The following is an 18,486-nucleotide window of genomic DNA, read 5'->3' on the forward strand; positions in this document are numbered from 1 at the left end:
AAATATAATTACTTATTTCATTAATGTATATGGTGATCAACCTGTGTTCCATTGCTAAGGTAATTTTGAAACCAGAGGCAGTTTCCTTGGCCAGGCCCAATTTTTCAATAAGATTGAGTCAGGTCAATAAACAGGGCGACAGTTTAATTTCCAAGGCTTTGAGCAGGGTAGTTCCTATGATAGTACTGTGCCCAGTACTAAAACCAAATTGAAATATATTCAAAATGCCATTTTTTTAATAAAAGCCAACATGATTTTAGGGAATTCCCCCAAATACATTTTACATTAAATGTGTTAGTGCTCCAGAAATAATTGGAACTGCACTAACCAATTAGCCTGTATCTAGCGTAACAGCCCCTGTGTATTTCTTAGTGTCTGTTGAGCATGTTGGGGGGCTGAGAGATCACATTGTGCGTGTGTGTGTGTGTGTGTGTGTGTGTGTGTGTGTGTGTGTGTGTGTGTGTGTGTGTGCGTATCTAGTGCTGCTTAAAAGTTTGTGAATCCTACAGGGATGGTCATTATTTTTGTATAAACTCAAAATCTAAATACCAATTTGTAATAAAGACATTGCAAATAAAGGACGCAAATGAAAACATAAATGTTTTTGTTTATTTAACAAAACTGGTGTGAACCCCATCATTCAAAAGCTTGTGGCACCTCCATTAGCAACTATAAATTCATGGCAACGCCTTTTATAGCCACTAATAAGTCTTTGTAATTGTTTTGTTAAGGGTTTGCCTACTCCTTCCTGAACTCAGCCAACTGAGTGAGGTTTAAGGGGTGTTTGTAGTACTGCCTACTTCAGGCCTTACTTGACTGGATTAAGATCAGGCCATAGATTTGGAAAATCCAAAACACAAGTCCCAGAGCCATTCTTTGGTAGATTTGCTTGAATGCTTAGTTTTTTTTTGTCTTGTTGGAAAACCCATTTACGGCTCTGCTTTAGCTCCTTGATTGATTTCCTGAAGTTCTGTCCATCCAATTGTCACGTCATAGAATGGTACATGCCACATTATGTTTAGGTACGGCTCCTACCGCACCACCTTAAATCACCTTATGGCAAAATAATCTAGAAACTTAAGTGTGCCTTGTGATTTTTCTGGGGCTACTATGCATGATTACATTTTTTTAATACAAAATTAAACTGATTATACAGTGGGGAGAACAAGTATTTGATACACTGCCGATTTTGCATTTTTTACCACTTACAAAGCATGTAGAAGTCCGTAATTTTTGTCGTAGGTACTTCAACTGTGAGTGACGGAATCCAAAACGAAAATCACATTGTATGATTTTTAAGTAATTCATTTGCATTTTATTGTATGACAAGTATTTGATACATCAGAAAAGCAGAACTTAATATTTGGTACAGAAGCCTTTGTTTGCAATTACAGAGATCATATGTTTCCTGTAGTTCTTGACCAGGTTTGCACACACCGCAGCAGGGGTTTTTGGCCCACTCCTCCATACAGACCTTCTCCAGATCCTTCAGGTTTCGGGGCTGTCTCTGGGCAATACCCACCAAAGATTTTCTATTGGGTTCAGGTCTGGAGACAGGCTAGGCCACTCCAGGTCCTTGAGATGCTTCTTACGGAGCCACTCCTTAATTGCCCTGGCTGTGTGTTTCGGGTCGTTGTCATGCTGGAAGACCGTGGCCACGACCCATCTACAATGCTCTTACTGAGGGAAGGAGGTTGTTGGCCAAGATCTCGCAATACATGGCCCCATCCATCCTCCCCTCAATACGGTGCAGTCGTCCTGTCTCCTTTGCAGAAAAGCATCCCCAAAGAATAATGTTTCCACCTCCATGCTTCACGGTTGGGATGGTGTTCTTGGGGTTGTACTCATCCTTCTTCCTCCTCCAAACACGGCAAGTGGAGTTTAGACCGCACATGACCTTCTCCCATTCCTCCTCTGGATCATCCAGATGGTCATTGGCAAACTTCAGACGGGGTTGGCAAACCTTGCATGCGCTGCAGGATTTTAATCCATGACGGCGTAGTGTGTTACTAATGGTTTTCTTTGAGACTGTGGTCCCAGCTCTCTTCAGGTCATTGACCAGGTCCTGCCGTGTAGTTCTGGGCTGATCCCTCACCTTCCTCATGATCATTGATGCCCCATGAGGTGAGATCTTGCATGGAGCCCCAGACCGAGGGAGATTGACCGTCATCTTGAAATTCTTCCATTTTCTAATAATTGTGCCAACAGTTGTTGTCTTCTCACCAAGCTGCTTGCCTATTGTCCTGTAGCCCATCCCAGCCTTATGCAGGTCTACAATTGTATCCCTGATGTCCTTTCACAGCTGGTCTTGGCCATTGTGGAGAGGATGGAGTCTGTTTGATTGAGTGTGTGGACAGGTGTCTTTTATACAGGTAATGAGTTCAAATAGGTGGAGTTAATACAGGTAATGAGTGGAGAGCAGGAAGGCTTCTTAAAGGAAAACGTACAGGTCTGTGAGAGCCTTTGAATTAAACAATGTTTTCCCAGAAAAAAATCTCATGTTCCAGCACATTTCTTGATTTTTTTTCTTCAAAAAGCAAGAATGATTTTATATAATTATTATAAACAAATTGCGGTCCATGGGGTGTATGCAAACATATTTTTCAGCTGCAGCCTTAAGTAGCTCTTTATATACTGATCATTGAAAATCACAAACGAGCCTGGTCCCTGTCGAGAAATTGCGACTAATACATGGAGTTTGAGGGGATGCATTTCACAATGACCTATGAAATATTGTTTAATATCTAAAAAATGATAGCTGCACAAACAAACGAAAATGTTAACTTCACAAACCAGCACAAATGATTAAGCCTATTTTCAGTCAGTTTGGGGCATGTTTGGAGGCTGGTGACATCATCACCGAAAAATAAACATCTAATATACAAAACACTGCAGCAGCACAAACAACTTTTAACGGCACAAATGGAGCACAAACGATTGAGACTACTTTGCCAACGTTTTGCGTTGGGTGAGGGGCCAGCTTCACACAGGTTCTTCCTGATGCCCTCTGAGATATCCTTTCCTCTCGGCATGGTGTGTTTTGCATTCAACCATGTGTTTTTTTTTGTCTATCAGTGTCCCATCGAAACTTGTTCCTAAATATCCTTCATTGTATGGGTTCACTTGGTACCCAATAATTTAACTTACCTACTGTACTTGATTGAAACAATGCAACTTGGGGATCACTTATGTTTGCGCTTGTTTTAGTTTGTTTTTATTTAGTTTTTCTACTTAACTCATGATTTCCTCTAAAACAACACATGGAATTGGTAACTTTATGTAACTGTACTTATGTTTACAAGGGGTACACATTCAATATCAATATACTTATATATATTTCATAGACGGCTCACTATATTGGTACTGTTACATTAGTAATTGTTTCTTGTCTTCCGCAGCCTGTAGTAAAACTGCAGAACAACAGGGGAAACAACAAGTATTCCTACACAAGGTAATATTGTCTAAATTCATACTACTGCCATTACTCAAAGTACAATTCTAAATACAGCACCGTACTGAATTATTTCATCCCACCTGGTGAAATAATGTCTTTATTGTTAATCAGCATCATATTACACTCAAAATATTATTTGAATCTAACCTTTCATTGAGAAAAAAATTTTCTCAATGAAATTATAGGCAATCATAGGGCGCCCTATGTTATTGGTTTTTGGAATACTTAGTGCAGTACTTTCACTTGTCCAAAAAGGATCTGAGGAAAGAGGAATGTGCCTAACTGAAAGACATACAGTTAGGTCTGGAAATATTTGGACACTGACACAAGTTTTTTGTTCTTTTGTCTGTTTACCAAAATATATTCAGGTTACAGTTAAATATCAATATGAGTGTAAAGTGCAGTCTCTATGCTTTAATTTGAGGGTATTCAAATCCAAATTGGAGGAAGGGTTTAAGAATTACAGCTGTTTAATATGTAGCCCCTTCTTTTGCAACGGACCAAAAGTAATTGGACAATTGACTCAAAAACTGTTTAATGGACAGGTGTGGGCTTTTCCTTTATTTCTTCATCAATTAAGCAGGTAAAGGGTCTGGGGTTGATTCCAGGCGTGGCATTCACATTTGAAAGCTGTTGCTGTGAGCCCACAACATGTGGTCAAAGGAGCTCTCAATGCAAGTGAAACAGGCCATCTTTAGGCTGCCAGAAAAAACCATCAGAGAGATGACAGGAACATTAGGCTTTGCCAAATCAACAGGTTTGCATTTTCTAAGAAAAGTAGAACATACTCGTGAGCTCTGCAACACAAAAAGGCTTGTACTTCCAAGGAAGACACCAGTGGTAGATGACCGTAGGTTCCTTTACATGGTAAAGGAAAAAAAAACCTTCATCACCCAGCCAATTAAAGAACACTCTCCAGGAGGTAGGCATATCCTTATCCAAGTCTAACGTACAGAGAATACTTCACGAGAGCAAATACAGAAGGTTCACCACAAGGTGCAAACCATTCATAAGCCTCAAGAATAGCAAGGCCAGATTAGTCCAGCCCAGTTCTGGAACAGCCCTCTTTGGACAGATGTAACTAAGATCAACCTATCCCGGAATGATTGGAAGAAAAATTTACTAGTTGTGATGGCAAATTCATCGATCAGAACTTTTAAAGGTGTAAGGACCGAGACAAAATTCTCTCGCACAATTACGTTATTTGCAAATAGAGAGACACGTCAAACGCCTACCGAATAATCATCTGAGGAGTCTCTAACTTAATACATGACAATCATCAGTACTTATAGTGGAAAAAGGGGTTTGGTATGATACTGCCCATCTGTCTTGTCAATAAAACACATTCCCTTTGATCTGTCAATACCTAGGCTTTACACAAGTCCTACCCCACATGGTTATCCTCTTCCACTCTAAGAGGTCTAACAGAATCCCGACAGACAATAGATGCCCTGATGAGTTATACAGATGCGCAGATTAATGAGTAACCTTGTAATCTGCCGATACCAGTCAATGATGCCCCCTAGGCAAATACCAGATCCCCCTCTCCTTCATTCCTAAGGAGCAGAGGAACATGGTCAGAGTACCTAATAATCCTGATATTATACAGACGTGTGTCACAAAGTAAAGATTTACATACCAGGCAATAGAAAGACATTTCTCAAATTTACCTTAGTTAAAAATTTCCATAACACTAGGTCACTAGCCAAATTCAGTGAAGTTTATTGGATGGCGCATCACTTTATAGATGGCCAGTGACTCAAAACATACTGCGAAAGCAACCGAGTCAATTCAATGGCCAGTCAGTCGCCTGATCTCAACCCGATCGAGGATTCATTTCACATGCTGAAGACAGAAAGTCCCACGAAAATAAGGTCTGGCAAAGCATCACAATTGAGGAAACCCAGCGTTTGGTGATGTCCATGTGTTCCAGACTTCAAGCAGTCTTTGCCTGCAAAGGATTCTCAACAAATTGTATTTATGATTGTGTTAATTTGTTAAATTATATTTGAGCCCCTGAAATAAGGGGACTGAATGAAAATGTTTGCAATTCCTAAACATTTCATAGAATATTTTAGTTTAACACCTTGAATTAAAGCTGAAATCTGCACTTCAATTGCATCTTAGTTGTTTCATTTCAAATCCATTGTGGTGGCGTACAGAGACTATATTATCACAATTATGTCAGTGTCCAAATAAATCCGGACCTAACTATCTCTAAACGGTCTTTCTTTGTGGAGTCATGGCTAAATACAAAGTTATTATTTTATATAATAATGGCATTTTGAGCAAATGCCATTATTTGAGCAAATGCCATTAGGTTTTAGACCTGGGCACCGTGCTATTACAGCAACCACAATGGTTGCAAATTATATTTCCAAATGTTTTGGTAAGTAGAAATTAAACAGTGTTGTTTCACAGCCTTTACCTCTGGGATCCCCTGATTAACTTACCTCCTGTTACTTATCAGTTCTCAGTTTTTTTCAGATGACCGCGCCAAGCATCTTTGGTAATTTCACAGTTGCCCTGGGATCTTTTTTTGTTCGATTTTTTACGTCATCGGAGGGATTACACCGTACTCAGTTTAGCAGGAACTTGAATGTTACATAAGGCGTTACTTGACCCACTGCAAGGTCAGTTAGCTTCCATCCTTGCTTGCTTGTGTCCTAAGTCAACCGAACGCTTGATTGATTGTCCTAAGTAACCGAACGCTGTAGACTAAGTTCATCTCCTGATTTAAATCAAATTGAAAAATGCATTTCACTTGCTAGAGAAGACTGAAGTCAAACTCCCCAAAACAAGCAACAGCTCAAAATGGCTGCAGTAAAGGCTTGGCAAAGCATTTGAAAGGATGATACAAACAATTTGGTAGTCAAACCTGACTGATGTTATTGTATGTAAAGGATTTGCAACTAAATACTTTAATATTTTTTCTTTAAGTTGATTTGTCCCAATTCTTATGCTCACACAAAATGATAGGATGTAACTTTGAAAGTGCTGATATTCTTAGTTGGTAAAACATACAGTGGGGAGAACAACTATTTGATACACTGCCAATTTTGCAGGTTTTCCTACTTACAAAGCATGTAGAGGTCTGTCATTTTTATCATAGGTAAATAACAGCTGTAGCATTGTATACTGATATAAACTTAACTTCTCAAAAAGAAACCGCAATTTGAGATCTCTTTGCAATAATGTGCATAATCCATTAATGTTTCATGACTTCATTCAGAGGTGATTAATTACTAAATCTGTTTTTTAAATGATTCAGAAAAATACTGAGTCATATTTAATAGTTCATCATTAAAACAAACAAAAAAATTTTTTTCCCATGCAAAGTCTCCCCCTTCTGACATTGCATCGCAGCCATTCCTTCCCCTCTGCCATTTTTTCAAAGAAACCGGTGTACCTGGGTTACTTACTTATATCTTGTAGTGAGCGAAACTGCAAATATTTCCACAATGATTTAGTTGGAAAGAGTAGAAATTCAATGTAATTTGGGTATTCAAGTCATTGTTAACTTGGTAGAATTTACCAAGTAAATTCTACCAAGGTTAACTGTACGGAATACCGTGAGTGTATGGAACATCGTGAGTGTACTTTACGGTGCTTGTTACCTATAAAAAGCAGAGAGGGGGACAAGTCACACATGGTCAAGTCCAAGCAAGTCTCAAGTCTTAACCATCAAGTCTCGAGTCAAGTCTCAAGTCACAGTTCAGATAAATCAAGCAAGTCAAGTCAAGGGTTCACCCTAAGCAAGTCAAGTCGAGTCCTTATAAGTTTCAAGTCAAGTCACAGAACTAAAGAGATGAACACACACACACACTGTCCTCTGTTTCTGACGTGCGCTCGGTGCGAAGCTCGATTTCAAAATAAAAAAAAATTCTCCTCCGTGGTACAATTTTTTGGGTGGACGAAGCGGAGGGATCTTGAATCAGCCTGAATGGGTTGTATTCGCTATAACAACCGCCTCGCTATACCTTATCCCGCTTATTACATGGCTACCTACCAAATAAATCTATAATTTGACACAAAATATTGATTTCAAAAGGAATTTATTGATTTAAAAACGATTGTATTGCTTCCTCTAAAGAAAGTAGTCCGTTCCGTCTCTGGTTAGAATCCTGCTGCGTCCATAGCAACGCGCTGTTTTTCATTGCAACGGTCTGTTATCAAGATATAACACGCATTCAGCACTGGAATTCAGCCAATCCATGTAATAAGGGCTAATAATAACAACCTTATAAACTAATTATTGTGACTGAAAAACTGCCTAATATGTAATTACGCTGTAATTATTCTTGTCTGTATGAGTAAAAAAAAAAACTATTCGAAATGTTGAGATGCTAGTAATCACATCGGCGCCTCCATGTTAGCCTTTCATGCAGTAAAGTTAACTGTTATGGTGTAAGCACAAGCGTGCGGCACAAGCCCTGAAAAGTGAAGCCAAAACGTCTCGATCGCCCCCTGGTGAATGGTCCTAGTATAGGTCATAAACCCCGCCTCCCCATGTTATTCAATGGGACGCGAGACCAACTAAACAATTAAATTACCCTTCAAATATCTTTTTTCCGAAGCTGGTTTCTGTCATTTACTGTAGTTTATATCACGCTAATGTAAATTCAAGAGTTTGTTTTTAAAATAAGTTGGGTTTTAGTTAGTTATTTAATGCTCTAAAAACGGTGGTGTGACGTCGTGATTGACAGCTATCTGAGCCGAGGAGCCGATTGGAGCTTTAAATTTAATCTCTAAATTTCTATAATTTCACACGGACATAATGGGTTGTTCTGCAGTACATTGTGCTAACTGATCTGGCATTTCCAATCGATCTTTGAAATTTTTTTGGTAAGTAAAATTTATAAGCTATTTAATTAGTAAATAAATGTAATGGGCTAGCTAACGTTAGCTAAAAGACAACAAGCCTCGTTAATAGCCATGTTAATAGCTAGCAGGTGATCGTTAGCTAGAAGTTACCAATTATTTTTGTATTAGGCCTATTCTAAATTAAGGTTAAACATGATGTAAGTTACGCTATAACATATCGTCTAGGTTTAACAAGCAAAGGTTGTACTGTACTTGGACTTGAATGAACTCTGTTTAAATGTGTGGTTAGTAGGCTACTTGTATTTACCTTATTTTAATGAGGTTGGAGTGGAACGGAGCAGACAGAGTTCACAGGAGCAGGACTCCACTTCCAAAACAGTGCAGCGTATACTTGCGATTGAATACGGTATGCGCATTCTGCGAGGGAGAGTGAGGGCGGGGCACAGGGGTGAGGGCGGGGCACAGGGGTGGGGCCGTTGATTTAGCTGCTTTACGGCTTTACTTCCTGCTGGTCCCAAGATACGCCTTTACTTTCTTACCTTCCCTTGTGGTTCTTAAAATGACGAATGAAATTTGACGTTGTTGCATATTTTGCATCTGGCAAATCTTTTTTTATTCACACGGGTCCAGTTCAAAGTCCTTGTATACAAACAATACCATTTGTGGAGCTCAACTAACGTTACTGTCTGCCATGTTGTCACGGCTGGGTGTAGTGGAGTGTGTCGAAGAACTTGGAGCCAAACGCAGGGAGGCGATAAACAAAACTGTATTCTCAAAAATATAATAATACAACAAAGGCACGCTATACACGGCGATAAAACGCTCAAACGAACGTGCCTCTCTCCACAATATAAAGACATAGAACAATACCACACAAAGACACCCAGAAACACAGGAACTAATATAGGCAACCTAATGAGGGAATGGACACCAGGTGTGTGCAATAACAAGACATGACAGTGCCGTGGGAGGAGGAGCGGCGTGGCTAGAGGACCGGCGACGACGCGCGCCGAATACCACGTCGGGGGGGATGGCGCGCGTCCTCCACGCGCGTCCTCGTTACACATGTTTGGCGCGGTTTGAATTATGCAGCGTTAAAGACAAATACGCTGATTAGTGGTGCTGATGTCACAACATATAAAATAATTGTATTGCTGTTTGTTTATTATACGTTCAAGTCATTGTCGAGTCTTCCACTTCAAGTCAAGTCATTTTCATACTTTAATCAAGCAAGTCACAAGTCCTGAAAATTGTGACTCGAGTCCACCACCTCTGATAAAAAGTAATCTGACTACTACGTTACTTAGTAATGTGTTACCCCCAACACTGCTGGGCATATAATTTAGTAAATAGCAAATGTCAAAAATGTGCTTGAATACACATATATACTCTCAACATTGGGTGATTAAAAGACCCCCCCTGCTTGTATATTTGAACTCTATCACTGCAAAAAAAAAATGCCAATGGAACAAGACAATTTAACTATTTTTCAGGAGATATATAATAAGTTAATAATCTGCCAATTTTCCTCAAAGATCTTTCCTTAACATAAAATGTTAAGCCTGCCATTTAGCAAGCAGTACCAGAACAAAGCTGAGCTACCTGCTGATTACCTGCTCTTGGAAATACAAAACCATTAATGTCAGCATTATTGGCATGTATGTGAGCATTGTCTCCAAAGGGTATAGTCAAGATGTCACTCTGCAGGTATGACTAGGAAAGAAATAGTGCTCTGTCCTGAGAAGTGACCCAACTCCTTGCACTTCCCTCTCTTTCAGTAACTCTGATGACAACCTGCTGAAAAATATTGAGCTGTTTGATAAGCTGGGGCTGCGCTTCAACGGGCGGGTCCTGTTTGTCAAGGATGTGCTCGGGGACGAGATCTGCTGCTGGTCCTTCTATGGTGAGGGCCGCAAGATTGCAGAGGTGTGCTGCACCTCCATTGTCTATGCCACAGAGAAGAAACAGACAAAAGTAAGCCCAATTCCCTGCACACATTGATCTTCCACTCCTTCCACAAAAGGAGCCCCATCATCAAAAATGAATGTTATGTACCCTCACTGCACTGAATCCCATATATTCTCCTGCTAAATGATAGCAGGCATTTATAGATTTATACTACATGCTAACCAAAACCGTGCTGACCATTCTTTTCTGTCCTTATCTTCTGTTTCTCAGGTGGAGTTTCCGGAAGCACGCATCTTTGAGGAAACCCTAAACATTCTTATCTATGAGAATGGGCGTGGTTCTGGCACAGGGGGCGTGGCCCTTTTGGAGTCATCATCGCCGGGAGCTGGCCAATCGGAGGAGGAGGGGGCTAGTGCAGGGGGAGGGGACCGTAGAGTCAGAAGGATCCATGTGAGGAGGCACATCATGCATGACGAGAGAGGACATGGTCAACAGACTGTGTACAAGGACTGAGGGAGAGAAAAAAAATTAATTGAGGCGGTTGGTGTGGCGAGGGGGAGAGGATTAAGAGAGGGGTGACTGCGAGGGGTGACTGCATGAGGGGAGGTTGGATGCTTAGAAAGAGGGTGGGTTGAGTTTTTTAATATGGAAGTAGTGACTTGGGAGATGCTTACAAAAGGACTGGAAACTAAATGAATACCTCTCAATTATTTGTGCCCAACTGGAAAATTACACCTAAACCCTGTTGCACTTCCCTACTTTGAGGAGAAGAGTAAAGAAAATTGGTGGACAGTCTGAAAATACACAAGGGCTGGTTGGGGTTAGGGAATATCTGATGACCAGTCTTGGCTTGTGGTAATGGGACTGGAAGATTGAGGGGTAAACGTAGGTACTTTAACACTGCACTAAATGGGGCCAGGGAGGGTGTGGATGATGGGTAGTAGGTTTGTGACTGCTATGTATTTATGGGATGTTTGTATTCCTATTCAATTAATTACTGTTGTATGTAATATTTGTCATTTTTTAAATTTTGTTATTAATTTATAATGTTTATTTATTGTCTGGAAATGTTGTTTTTTAATACCTTTGAATACTGACTTTATTATTTATTATCTGTACAGATACTTTTTGGCAGGTTTTTGTGCTTTGATCAATGTCATTCTAAATAATGTTGCCAAGCTCCTCCAGTATGTTGCAGCAGTGTCGCAAATAGCCATGTCTTTTAACAGACATGCTAATGGTCATGGTAAGACACCTTGACATGGTAAGACACCTTGACATGCTAAACCATATATATTTACATAATGTTTAATATTTTTGTTCATGATTGTACTGTGTCTAAATGAAACAGGATTGTTTGTCTTGTGAAGAACTTTGTAACAAACATTTGTAATTCAGTGTTTGTATTGGACATTGGATGTGTGTTGGTAGGAAGTCTGATCGCCTGTTCTCTTTTTTGTTATCCAGGTAAAATCTGAGAGTGATTTATCTTTTGTGGGGAGGGTTTTCTATTTTAATTATTAATATTTCACACTTAACAGAAACATGTAATCAAGCAGCCTGGTCTCATTGGAATAAGTAAGCGATTATATGTAATTTTGTCACCTGATGTTGTATGATATGTTATGTTATGTTAGGTTACATTACTATGCGCTACCAAAATGTGTAATACAATGCTCCAAAAAATGAAGGGAACACTTATCACAGTATGAGACCAAGTCAATTAAACTGAATCTCTGTCACCTGTTTTGGTGCAAATGAAAGTGACCTCAGGTCAACTGGAAAGGCAACAGCAAGACAACCCCCAAAAAGGGAATGGTTTTGCAGGTGGTAGCCACAGACAATTGCTCTCTCCTTATCCTTCTCTAGCTTTGCATTTTGCTACTGTCCTTGTCACAACTGGGAGCATGAGGCGGTACCTGCAGCCCATTGAGGTTGCACAGGTAGTCCAGCTCCTCCAGGATGGCACATCCATACTCAAGAAGGTTGTGTTTGGCACATCCGCAGGAAGGTTTTATGTGTTTCCCAGTACAGTTTTAAAGAGCATGGAGGAGATCGCTTGCCATTACACAAGGTGAGCTGGGCAGGGCCGTCGAAGGGCATCACCTCAGCAGCAGGACTGGTATCTGCTCCTTTGTGCGAGGAACAGGAGGAGTACTGCCAGAGCCCTAAAAAATAACCTCCAGCGGGCTACTGGCATGCATGTTTCTGACAGAACTGTCAGAAACTTCATGAGGGCTCAACGTCATCTAGTGTGACCTGTGCTTACCACCCAGCACAATGCAGCTCAATTGGCATTCGCCAAAGAACCCCAGAATACCAAAACGTGTCATATGAGTTTACGCGAGTTTACGCGTCCAAATTCATGAATCGAAACTGTCCGTCCCGAGAAACAAAAGCTGCATTGCAAATGGAAACCTACACCAAAACACTTCCAACTAAGACTAGAGTTGTTATTTACCCCAAAGAACCTGTCAATGTTGTTTTCCTTGTTATGTTTTCATTGTCGCCATGTAAATAAAATTTTCAACTGAACTGGTGCTTCCTAATGTTAACTGGTAAGTTTCGCTCACAATGGTATCAATGTGTTTTTTCAAGTTTCGACGTAAGAACTGTTAACAACAGCCACTTAGCTAAATTTTGTTCAAAGTTTAGTTTGAAATTACTGAATTTAGTTTGAAGTGTGTTTTGAAATAGTTTCCTCTTGCTTTGCAGCTTTTGTTCCACGGAACACACAGTTTCAATAATGAATTTGTACTATGGTAATTCTGGACTGGGACCAGGTGAAGAAGGGGCCTCTAAAGTGGAACTACTACAATTACATTATTTGACTTCAAAAATATATATTGTTTATAATCTGTCATTTGTTTGCTATCGCATGAGTGAAATGCTTGAATGACCCCTTGTTGCAGGTTTCATTTCTGATAATGGACTTGTGAAATAAGCTTTTCATCACTTTTGGGCTGAGTCTGCTGCGCAAAGGTGATGGAGAAGCACTGTCAGCATTCTTAATAGGCCGTCCAATCATCTTCATTATGGTGCTCCACTTGGCAGCATCTGCTTCAGAGACCGTTTTGTTGGCAGCATCTGCTTCCAAGACTGAACCACCTTTCCTCTACCTCTCCAGTTTAACAACAAATGTATGTTAAGAAAAGCAGCAAATACAAAAAAAAAATCTATAAGATATAGACCAATCCCATTCTGCATAAATGTTGGACACATTCAATTATGCAGGGGTGACTCCTTCAATGTTGAAATATTGGGTCGGCCCAACCCACTAGGAAAAGTCTCGAACCTCCCGATCGTCAGTCCACCCCTGGCTGGGACTAATGTCTTGTCATGAAAAATGATACCGCCTTCAATAACATCCCAAGGAAATTATTTCACCCAAATATAATCTAGGATGAACTATCCCTTTAAGGTGCTCATGAAATTAAAATACATTTGCAAAAGAGAATGCTTTTTAATCCACGAAAGTGTTTAGGAAAATGTGCCCTAATACCTGACAGGAGGCACAAACTGCCTTTTTGATATTGTAACTATCTAGTATTTTAGATGTATTAAGGTCCATCAATATTCTCAATAAAAATCCCTGTAAACCCTGCATCTTGATGTTGTTTTTGGGTGTCTCGAACTTCCGCTTCCTGTTGGCTAAAATCTTATTTTAAGAAAATCTATTTTAGAAATAGGTGTTGTTTAACCATGATTATGTAGTAAAGGTTATGTTAATATTTGTGATTATGGAATCTGGGCTATTGAACAAATCCATAGAAGGCATGCTGTTTAAATGGAGTCACAAAATTGGAGCTTCTAACTTCATCCCTTCTGATGAAAGGGGTTGACATGTCTGCAACAAAATCATCAGAAAGCAAGAAGTGGAAAGTCTTAAAGGGAGTACATTTCATAATTCCACTGACTGTAATTAGTGTAAACTACAGTGGGGAGAACAAGTATTTGATACACTGTCGATTTTGCAGGTTTTCCTACTTACAAAGCATGTAGAGGTCCAGAAAATCACATTGTATGATTTTAAAATAATTATTTTGCATTTTATAAGTATTTGATCACCTACCAACCAGTAAGAATTCCGGCTCTCACAGACCTGTTAGTTTTTCTTTAAGAAGCCCTCCTGTTCTCCACACATTACCTGCATTAACTGCACCTGTTTGAACTCGTTATCTGTATAAAAGACACCTGTCCACACACTCAATCAAACAGACGCCAACCTCTCCACAATGGCCAAGACCAGAGAGCGGTGTAAGGACATCAGGGATAAAATTGTAGACCTGCACAAGGCTGGGATGGGCTACAGGAAAATAGGCAAGCAGCTTGGTGAGAAGACAACAACTGTTGGTGCAATTATTAGAAAATGGAAGAAGTTTAAAATGACGGTCAATCTCCCTCGGTCTGGGGCATCAATGATCATGGGGAAGGTGAGGGATCAGCCCAGAACTACACACCAGGACCTGGTCAATGACCTGAAGAGAGCTGGGACCACAGTCTCAAAGAAAACCATTAGTAACACACTACGCCGTCATGGATTAAAATCCTGCAGCGCACACAACGTCCCCCTGCTCAAGCCAGCGCATGTCCAGGCCTGTCTGAAGTTTGCCAATGACCATCTGGATGATCCAGAGGAGGAATGGGAGAAGGTCAGGTGGTCTGATGAGACAAAAATAGAGCTTTTTGGTCTGAACTCCACTCGCCGTGTTTGGAGGAAGAAGAAGGATGAGTACAACCCCAAGAACACCATCCCAACCGTGAAGCATGGAGGTGGAAAATGTTTTTCTGCAAAGGGGAAAGGACGACTGCACCATATTGAGAGGAGGATGGATAGGGCCATATATCACGAGATCTTGGCCTACAACCTCCTTCCCTCAGTAAGAGCATTGAAGACGGGTCGTGGCTGGGTCTTCCAGTATGACAACGACCCAAAACACACAGGAGTGGCTCCATAAGAAGCATCTCAAGGTCCTGGAGTGGTCTAGCCAGTCTTCAGACCTGAACCCAATAGAAAATCTTTGGTGGGAGCTGAAAGTCCGTATTGCACAGCGACAGCCCCGAAACCTGAAGGATCTGGAGAAGGTCTGTATGGAGGAGTGGGCCAAAATCCCTGCTGAAGTGTGTGCAAATCTTGTCAAGAACTACAGGAAACGAATGGCCTCTGTAATTGCAAATGTAAGGGGCACTTATTGTAATGTAGAGTGAAGTGCTGCCTTTCGTAGTAACACAGCTTCAACATGGCACAGAATACCACTTCAAATCATTAAACTCTAGTTCAACTCCGATTTGTTTAGGGTTAGGGTTAGGGATAAGGGATAAGTCCATGTGCTTAACTCAGTAAACCCATTTATCATGCTATGTTGGCTAGTAGCACAAATAACCAACACACAAATAATACAAGTAAGTAAACTCCTTGTCGTAATTTCGATCCTTTGTTCTGCTATTCCTTCATCAGAAGTAGGTTTGGTGGGAAAAAACTTAAACCAGATCTTAATTGTAAAATATATTTTTAACTTTTTTTACTCAGTGCGGAAAATCTAAATATAGCTCAGCTCGCTAACGTTCTGCTGTTCTTGATTTTTCTCCTTCTCTCTCTAAGAATCAGTGTAGCAGTTTCCCCTCTATGCAGCGCCACCACTGCCCCCTACTGGGCAAAATATGGTTTGCAGAGAAAACCTAACAACAAGTAATAAAGGAATGAAATATTAACTAGAAATAACCTAATCCTGTTTGTAGGCTAATTTCGAGTGGGTTACACAAACAAAGGAATCTGTACCAAATATTAAGTTCTGCTATTCTGATGTATCAAATACTTATGTCAAATTATTTACTTAATCATACAATGTGATTTTCTGGATTTTTGTTTTAGTTTCTGTCATTCACAGTTGAAGAGTACCTATGATAGAAATTACAGACTTCTACATGCTTTGTAAGTGGGAAAACCTGCCAGATTGGCAGTTTATCAAATACATACCCAATTCCAGAAAAGTTGGGACACTGTCCAATTGTGAATAAAATCAGAATGCAATGATGTGGAAGTTTCAAATTTCAATATTTTATTCAGAATACAACATAGATGACATATCAAATGTTTAAACTGAGAAAATGTATCACTTTAAAAGAAAAATAAGTTGATTTTAAATTTTTTCTCAAATGCTAAAACACATTTCACAAACGTTTCCTCCATGTTCCCCAATGTCTAAACACAACACCCTTTTCTAAAGCTACATAAACACAACCACACCTTCTCACTTCAAAACTCAAACTTTCCCACCAAAAGAGCAGCTCGAAGCTTTCAAAAATGTAAACACTATACACATCATTACACACTACAGCAAAACAATTGTAAACACAATGCTCAATTTGTGAGAAGGTTCTTTGTTTCATTACTGCCAATGCATATTTTTAGAAACTTTACAGTAATGGATCTTCTTAGATCTCTGCAGAGGATTAGGCATTTAGATTTGTGAGTTTCATTTGAAGAGTATAAATCTATAGTAAATTCTGCATGTACACTACTGTAACACAACTCAATGCAAAAACAGAATCTATTGCACACAACAATGGCATGGTGGATTGTGTTCACCGACAATGTTTTCTGGAAGTGTTCCTGAGCCCATGATTTCCATTAGAGTATCATTCCTGTATGTGATGCAGTGCCGTCTGAGGGCCCGAAGATCACGGGCATCCAGTATGGTTTTCCGGCCTTGACCCTTACGCACAGAGATTGTTCCAGATTCTCTGAATCTGCAGATGATATTATGCACTGTAGATGATGATAACTTCAAACACTTTGCAATTTTTCTCCTTTCTGATATTGCTCCACTATTTTTGGCCGCAGCATTTGGGGAATTGGTGATCCTCTGCCCATCTTGAATTCTGAGAGACACTGCCACTCTGAGAGGCTCTTTTTATACCCAATCATGTTGCCAATTGACATACTAAGTTGCAAATTGGTCGTCCAGCTGTTCCTTACCTGTACATTTAACTTTTCCGGCCTCTTATTGCTACCTGTCCCAACTTTTTTGGAATGTGTAGCTCTCATGAAATCCAAAATGAGCCAATATTTGGCATGACATTACAAAATGTCTCACTTTCAACATTCGATATGTTATCTATATTCTATTGTGAATTAAATATGAGTTTATGAGATTTGTAAATTATTCCATTCCTTTTTTACTCACAATTTGTACAGTGCCCCACAATATTTTGGAATTGGGTTTGTACTTGTTCTCCCCACTGAATCAGGTTTAGTAACCAAAGGACGAACCCCCAAAATCATCATCGTCATCATCATCATCATCATCTTACGCTTATCTGGGGCCGGAGCGCGGGGGCAGCAGTCTAAGCAGAGATGCCCAGACTTCCCTCTCCCTAGACACTTCCTCCAGCTCATCTCTAAGGGTACCCTGCGGAGAAAGCTCATGACCATAGGTGAGAGTAGGAACGTAGATTGACCGGTAAATCAAGAGCTTCGCCTTACGGCTCAGCTCTTTCTTCACCACGACAGATTGATACATTGACCGCATTACTGCAGAAGCTGCACCGATCCGTCTGTCAATCTCCCGTTCCATCCTTCCCTCACTCTTGAACAAGACCCCTAGATACTTAAACTCCTCCACTTGAGGCAGGCACTCTCCACCAACCTGAAGTGGGCAAGCCACCCTTTTCCGACTGAGGACCATGGCCTCGGATTTGGAGGTACTGATTCTCATCCCCACCGCTTCACACTCGGCTGCAAACCGTCCCAGTGCATGCTGAAGGTCCTGGTTTGAAGGGGCCAACACGACAACATCATCCGCAAAGAGCAGAGACAAAATCGTGTGGTCCCCAAACCTGACAACCTCCGGACCCTGGCTGCGCCTAGAAATTCTGTCCATAAAAATTACGAACAGAACCGGTGACAAAGGTCCAACATGCACTGGGAACAAGTCTGACTTACTGCCGGCAATGCGGACCAAGCTCCTGCTTTGGTCGTACAGGGACCTGACAGCCCTTAGCAAAGGACCCAGGACCCCATATTCCCGAAGCACTCTCCACAGGATGCCACGAGGGACACAGTCGAATGCCTTCTCCAAATCCACAAAACACATGTGGATTGGTCGGGCAAACTCCCATGAACCCTCCAACACCCCGTAGAGGGTATAGAGCTGGTCCAGTGTTCCACGGCCCGGACGAAAACCACACTGTTCCTGAGAAGTGTGATCCCCCTATAGTTGGAACACACAATCCGGTCCCCCTTCTTAAAAAGAGGGACCACCAGGCACTGTCCCCGACCGCCATGCGATGTTGCACAG

General features: G+C 40.7%; 1 protein-coding gene across 3 annotated transcripts in view; it reads left to right on the forward strand.

Annotated features, from left to right (window-relative positions):
• The window catches only part of kctd13 (potassium channel tetramerization domain containing 13), a 36,810-nt gene extending 24,854 nt beyond the window's left edge, over positions 1-11,956 (forward strand). For all 3 annotated transcript variants that reach the window (XM_020050590.3, XM_010866830.4, XM_020050591.3), the window contains exons 5-7: positions 3,399-3,451; positions 10,057-10,252; positions 10,457-11,956. In XM_020050590.3, coding sequence (XP_019906149.1) covers positions 3,399-3,451; positions 10,057-10,252; positions 10,457-10,699 — 492 coding nt within the window. In that variant the 3' untranslated portion in view covers positions 10,700-11,956. The remainder of the gene's footprint in view (positions 1-3,398; positions 3,452-10,056; positions 10,253-10,456) is intronic.
• Positions 11,957-18,486: the final 6,530 nt, after the last annotated feature.

Source organism: Esox lucius, chromosome 11 (assembly GCF_011004845.1).
Source record: "Esox lucius isolate fEsoLuc1 chromosome 11, fEsoLuc1.pri, whole genome shotgun sequence".
Taxonomy (NCBI): domain Eukaryota; kingdom Metazoa; phylum Chordata; class Actinopteri; order Esociformes; family Esocidae; genus Esox; species Esox lucius.